The sequence below is a fragment of the Bos indicus x Bos taurus genome, chromosome 19, assembly GCF_003369695.1.
Source record: "Bos indicus x Bos taurus breed Angus x Brahman F1 hybrid chromosome 19, Bos_hybrid_MaternalHap_v2.0, whole genome shotgun sequence".
In the NCBI taxonomy this organism is placed as follows: Eukaryota; Metazoa; Chordata; class Mammalia; order Artiodactyla; family Bovidae; genus Bos; species Bos indicus x Bos taurus.
In genome coordinates, this window is record NC_040094.1 from 34321611 (window position 1) to 34327687 (window position 6077).

At 49.4% G+C, this 6077-nt stretch overlaps 1 protein-coding gene across 1 annotated transcript; it reads right to left on the minus strand.

Moving 5' to 3' along the window:
- Positions 1 to 3075: 3075 nt before the first annotated feature.
- Positions 3076 to 4999, minus strand: UBB (ubiquitin B). Its single transcript, XM_027519460.1, has 2 exons — positions 4865 to 4999; positions 3076 to 4140 (listed from the first exon to the last, which is right to left on the minus strand). The coding sequence occupies exon 2, from the start codon at positions 4132 to 4134 to the stop codon at positions 3217 to 3219; it is 918 nt and encodes a 305-aa protein (XP_027375261.1). The 5' UTR covers positions 4135 to 4140; positions 4865 to 4999; the 3' UTR covers positions 3076 to 3216.
- Between the last annotated feature and the right edge of the window lie 1078 nt (positions 5000 to 6077).

Below are 6077 nucleotides of genomic sequence, written 5' to 3' on the forward strand. Positions count from 1 at the left end.
CACACTGGACTGAACCACACTAAGCTGGTTCCTCTAAGGCAGAACTTCTTGGAGCCTTCAAGATGGCCCCAAAGGGGAAGATAGCAGACAGCTAGCTTCCTGAGCTCCTGTGACCACAGCATCCTTCTCAGAGGTTGTAACGTTTAGAGGACAAAGCTTGCAAAACACACGTAAGTTTCTGCCAGTAAAGATGTTTCTTAAGAGGAGTCCTGGCTGGTGGTACATGGTCCAAAGAATAGGTGCTAGAATAAGCTACAGGGGTTGGCAGAGACCTATCAGCTGGAGCGTGAACCTCACCATTCAACTTCTGATGACCACAAAAAAGGTGGGGGGGGGGGGCGGGAAGAGGATGGTGATAGGATCAAGGTACAAAGAAAGGAAAATCTCAAAAAACTTATTTCAGCAGTTAATATCATTACACTCAGTGCAAGATCCTTTCCCAGAAATCAACATTTGTCTAAAGCTTCTATTTTTTTAAAAAGAAAATATTTATTAGTATTTATTCAGCTGCATCGGGTCTTAGCTGCAGCATGTGGACTCTAGTTTCCTGCTGCTGCTGCTTCTAAGTCACTTCAGTCGTGTCCTACTCTGTGCGACCCCATAGACGGCAGCCCAACAGGCTCCCCCGTCCCTGGGATTCTCCAGGCAAGAATACTGGAGTGGGTTGCCATTTCCTTCTCCAATGCATTAAAGTGAAAAGTGAAAGCAAAGTTGCTCAGTCGTGTCTGACTCTTAGCGACCCCATGGACTGCAGCCTACCAGGCTCCTCCATCCATGGGATTTTCCAGGCAAGAGTACTGGAGTGGGGTGCCATTGCCTTCTCCGCTAGTTCCCTGACCAGGGATCAAAACCTGGTCCCCTGCATTGGGACCTCAGAACCACCAGGGAAGTCCCTACAGCTTCCATTTGGAGTTGGCTGGGCCTGATTGAAAGGGCACCATACCTTTGCCCCTTCGGATTGAGGGATAAACGGAGTATATCTAAAATGCAGCCTGTTGAAATTGGGTAAGTCTCATGAGATATAGTCTCCATAAAGAATGAAACAGACACTTCTGCAAAGTAAGTCTACTGAGTGAGTGTGGCCCGACTTCACGGAACAGAGACTGCTGGCCCCAATTCCCAGTTGATAGCACAGGTTGGTGAAGACCACACAGAGGTTTCCTTGTTCAGACCTCCGGTTGTGTGCAGTTTGCTGAGATCCCTGAATACTTTGAGGGATCCCCAAGGACAGGAGGAAATCCCATGAGAGAATTAGAGCAACAGCTGAAAACTTTTTCCCTCAGGGAATTCACAGAAGTGCAGACCTCAAAGCCTGTCAAGTCAGGGAGTGATTTTGGGGAAAAGGACATTCTTATCCTATTGCCCAAATCAGCACTAGTCTTCACTACAGCTATTCTGGTAAAATGCTTTTCTCTCAGGTTACGTGTAGAACTTTTAATCTTCAAAATTCAGGTTTAGTTGCAAAAGGCCTATTTAAAAATTCAAGCAAGACTTGTTCAGCAAGCACTAGTTTGGGGACATCCTGAAGGGTTAGGGGAAGGAACCGATGAAAACTTCAGGCATTTTCTGAGCTCTGCGAGAGTTGACACTTGGATCCCAATCCCTGCCTGGCCTGTAACAACTAGGGGCTTGGGCAAGTCAAACACTGGACTGGGAAGGATATAATCTTCCAACCTGACAGCAAATCTAATCATTCCCTTAAGTCTAAGGAAAGCTTTTAAAAGGCTTAATGTTTCATTACCACCTCTACTGGTTTAATAGTTTCTTTTTGGCTCAAGTTTTTACCACCACTCAAGCTGAAGCATTAACAGGCTAAAGTGCTTATTTCCAGTCTCTAACTTACCCAAGAAAATCAGTCAAGTATTCCAATTTAGTGTATGTTCAAAATTAAGTGGGTTTCTAGGACAAAAGTTCAAACAGCTTTTGCTGCTAAGAGTTCCTGAAGTTATGCACCAAGCTCTTCTCAGGTACACCTCGACTCCTGTGAGGCTTGGCTTTCTACATTTGTATATCACATCTCTGGGTGATTCTTACCCCTCATGCTATGCTTGTGGTTACACTAGTTTTAGTACCAGAAGTGATTTTCTTAGCAGTGTAAAGCTGAGAACCAGGACTTCCAACTCTTCCCCTTTACTTCCACACCCAGCCCCTCCCCTTCCTATTTCCAGTTGAGAACCACCACTGAAGAAATTTATGAAGCAGGGGAATGGTAGAGGCCTGTGCCCCCAAATATTCTTACACCACCTTCAATTAGCACTGGGAGTATACTTCCTAATGCTTAATTAACCGTGTTACACCCTCACATCCAACTCTGAAATCCCGTGGAGCCCACTCCACTGTCCCATGAAATTTTCCAGGCAAGAATACCGGAGTGGGTTGCCATTTCCTTCGCCAGGGGATCTTCCCAACCCATTGATCCAACCTGCATTCTTTGGTTCTCCTGCAGGCTTTTTACCCCTGCGCCACCTGGGATGGGAGCATAAAATCTGCTGTGTAGGGCTTCCCCAAGATTCTTACCACCCAAGTTACAGAATCTCCTTCACTGGAGCAATCTCACCTCTACAAGGAGGCAAAGCTGTTAAGTCATTAGGAACCAACGTTAGTAACCACCTTAACTCAATTTTTCTCCTTACCCTTGTTGACCAAGGCTCCATTTGGTTCTTGGCTCAGTTTACTTACGAGAAAATTATGGTTCTATTATCTAAGGCTAAACACCTGTAAGTGTAAAGCACCAGAGGAAAAAAGGACAATAGCCAACCAATAATTACAAGATTTCAGAACACAATTGAACAGCCTCAAAACTTCATTTCTCTGTAATAAGTCTTGTTACCCACTATTTGAGGAGGCAGGAAAGTGCTTTCCCTCAATATGCCTCCATACTCTTACAATTTGAAATAGTTTTAATTATACTAGAATCCTATTAATGACCTTGAACAAAGTTCTATACTTTGCACACGGGATGTTTGCCAATGACTTAAAATTTGGTCGCACAAACCTCAAATGCCTTCTTTGAATACCATTTTAACCTGTTGAGTACCCACCATTACCATGTAATTTCACAACAGACACCAAAAATGCATGCAACAAAACTTTTATTAATATTTTGAACAGGTTCAGCTATTACTGAAACTGGTAATTTCTAAACTTAAATTGGGGTAAATGGCTAGAGTGCAGAAGGATGTCATCATTGAACATTATGAATAGAAGACTGAAGAATTAACAGCCACCCCTCAGACGAAGGACCAGGTGCAGGGTCGACTCTTTCTGGATGTTGTAATCAGAAAGAGTGCGGCCATCTTCCAGCTGCTTGCCGGCAAAGATGAGCCTCTGCTGGTCAGGGGGAATGCCTTCCTTATCCTGGATCTTGGCCTTCACGTTCTCGATGGTGTCACTGGGCTCCACTTCCAGGGTGATGGTCTTGCCGGTCAGGGTCTTCACGAAGATCTGCATACCACCCCTCAGACGGAGGACCAGGTGCAGGGTCGACTCTTTCTGGATGTTGTAATCAGAAAGAGTGCGGCCATCTTCCAGCTGCTTGCCGGCAAAGATGAGCCTCTGCTGGTCAGGGGGAATGCCTTCCTTATCCTGGATCTTGGCCTTCACGTTCTCGATGGTGTCACTGGGCTCCACCTCCAGGGTGATGGTCTTGCCGGTCAGGGTCTTCACGAAGATCTGCATACCACCCCTCAGACGGAGGACCAGGTGCAGGGTCGACTCTTTCTGGATGTTGTAATCAGAAAGAGTGCGGCCATCTTCCAGCTGCTTGCCGGCAAAGATGAGCCTCTGCTGGTCGGGGGGAATGCCCTCCTTATCCTGGATCTTGGCCTTCACGTTCTCGATGGTGTCACTGGGCTCCACTTCCAGGGTGATGGTCTTGCCGGTCAGGGTCTTCACGAAAATCTGCATACCACCCCTCAGACGGAGGACCAGGTGCAGGGTCGACTCTTTCTGGATGTTGTAATCAGAAAGAGTGCGGCCATCTTCCAGCTGCTTGCCGGCAAAGATGAGCCTCTGCTGGTCAGGGGGAATGCCTTCCTTATCCTGGATCTTGGCCTTCACGTTCTCGATGGTGTCACTGGGCTCCACCTCCAGGGTGATGGTCTTGCCGGTCAGGGTTTTCACGAAGATCTGCATTTTGACCTATAAGGTTAAAAAGGAAAAGGTTACTGTATCATTTTCAGAATCTTTTACCGCTTTCATAGTTCATTGGTTATTTAAAACTAACAGATTATATTCTAAAACGCTCATTGGTTATTTAAAACAGATTATATTCTAAAACGCCTTATTTACGTCAAGATCTCTCACAAATCTCTCCTATTCTTTTACTAGACAATGTATCCATCACTGGAGGCAATATTCCTTAGTCAAGATGTCTCCCTAATAGGCTGGAGACTCGAAAGTACTTTCCGAGATTATCATCCAGAACTGTTCAGGTACTTCGTTAAGATCCCGCCCAATTCCCCCCAAACCTAGTCATCATGTCAGCATTTAGATAAGAAACTTTTTTAAACGCAAGTGGGGACCTACACCTCCTCCACGGCAGAATTCGAATTAAAAACGTTTCCAGAAGCCCCCGCCGACTACCTCTCTTCCACCTTTCTCCCCTGAAGCAGACGCGATGGAATCTCCATCGGTTAAGTGTCCGTTGACCTGTGCCGGCGGGCGCGCGCGCCAACCGCCCCCGCTCCCGACACGTAAACACGGCCTGCTCTTCCGGAAAGGCCGGGGCCGCGTCACCTCGCTTCCCCTCCCCCACACCCACCCCCACCCGCCTCGTCTCGCGGACTCCCAAGGCCTCTGCGGCTAGCCCTCACGGAAGCCCCCTTCTCCGCTCCTCCCGACGCTCATGGCTGCGGGCCAGTACCTGTGAGTGAATGCGAAGATGCCGCAAATTCAATCACGCCGAGTCACCTCCAAGACGACACAGGAACCCAACAATGCCAGCCGCGTCTAATCGCTCCGGCTCGGCGGGGCCGATATTTATACAACGTCTGTTGCGTCATTTATCACTCTTACGTAGGCCTAGTGTCCCTGCGCCGCTGAAAGTAGTTCTCCCGGCCCCACCTCTCGCGACGCAGTTATGTCCTTCGACTGAGCTCTAAATTCCTCAGAACCGAAAAAAAGGATCCTAACAAATCAGCTCCCCTCTCCTCCAGATGATCCTTCTCCTCCTTTAGGAAAAGGTAGGAAAATTATCGGGCGGATGAATTCGAGTTAAGGGGCTCTTCCTCGAAAGCTCTGGAAACTTCCTTGCAGCGCCGGCGCTGATTGGTGAGGGGGTGTGAGGCGAGCCCGGCTCTGATTGGTGGGGAAGGCAGCGGCTCGGCTGTTGCTGGGCTCCCGCTGGGGTGATTCGGCGACGACGTTGCTTAGTAACTGAGAGCGCGTGCGCGGCACAGGCGCGCCTTCACTAGAGAAGCATACTTCCGGCTGGGGGTGGAGGAGGGGTCTTTTCCTCCCGCCTCTTAGGCCCGGACTTCTCAAATGTGTTGTTGGGTTTTGGGTCAAAATATAGCGGGTTCTGCGGTGATTTTCCCGAGAAAGTGGTGGTCTGGAGATGCCCAGGAGGTAGGCGGCGGAGCCCGCAGTTTTTCTGGTGTCTGCTGTGAGGCACAAGCCCCTCTCACGTCGGCCGGTTTTATTTTTTACGTCGGCCGGTTTTATTTTTGTTGTCTGGAACACAGTTGCGGAACTTTAGTCACGTTGTACAGTTAGGGTGCTTTGGTCGTGCTTTGAGGAGACGAAATCTAGACTTGGGACTCCGTGCTGGGCCCGAGTATCCCCCAAACCCCTCCGCCCCACCGACCGAGGAGGACCCCTCCTCCACCGCGGAGGCGTTCCCCTGACGAGGAGGTTCCTCCCGACCTCCCTCCCTCCACGCGGGGCACTCCTCCCCGCAGCGTCTCCCACGCGGAGGCCTCCCCCCACTCCCCATTCCTCGCCACGAACCGTCACCCCCCGCGGTGGAGGCCTTCTCCCCCTTCCTCATTGCGGAGTCCCCACACTGCTCCACTGCACAGCCCCCTCTCCCCCCAATCCCCGCTCCAGGTACCAGGTGGCCATGCTTAAAAATGCCT

What these genes read in the sequence shown, in the direction of transcription:
- UBB (XM_027519460.1), bottom strand. Translation starts at nt 4,134, where the DNA reads ATGCAGATCTTCGTGAAAACCCTGACCGGCAAGACCATCACCCTGGAG.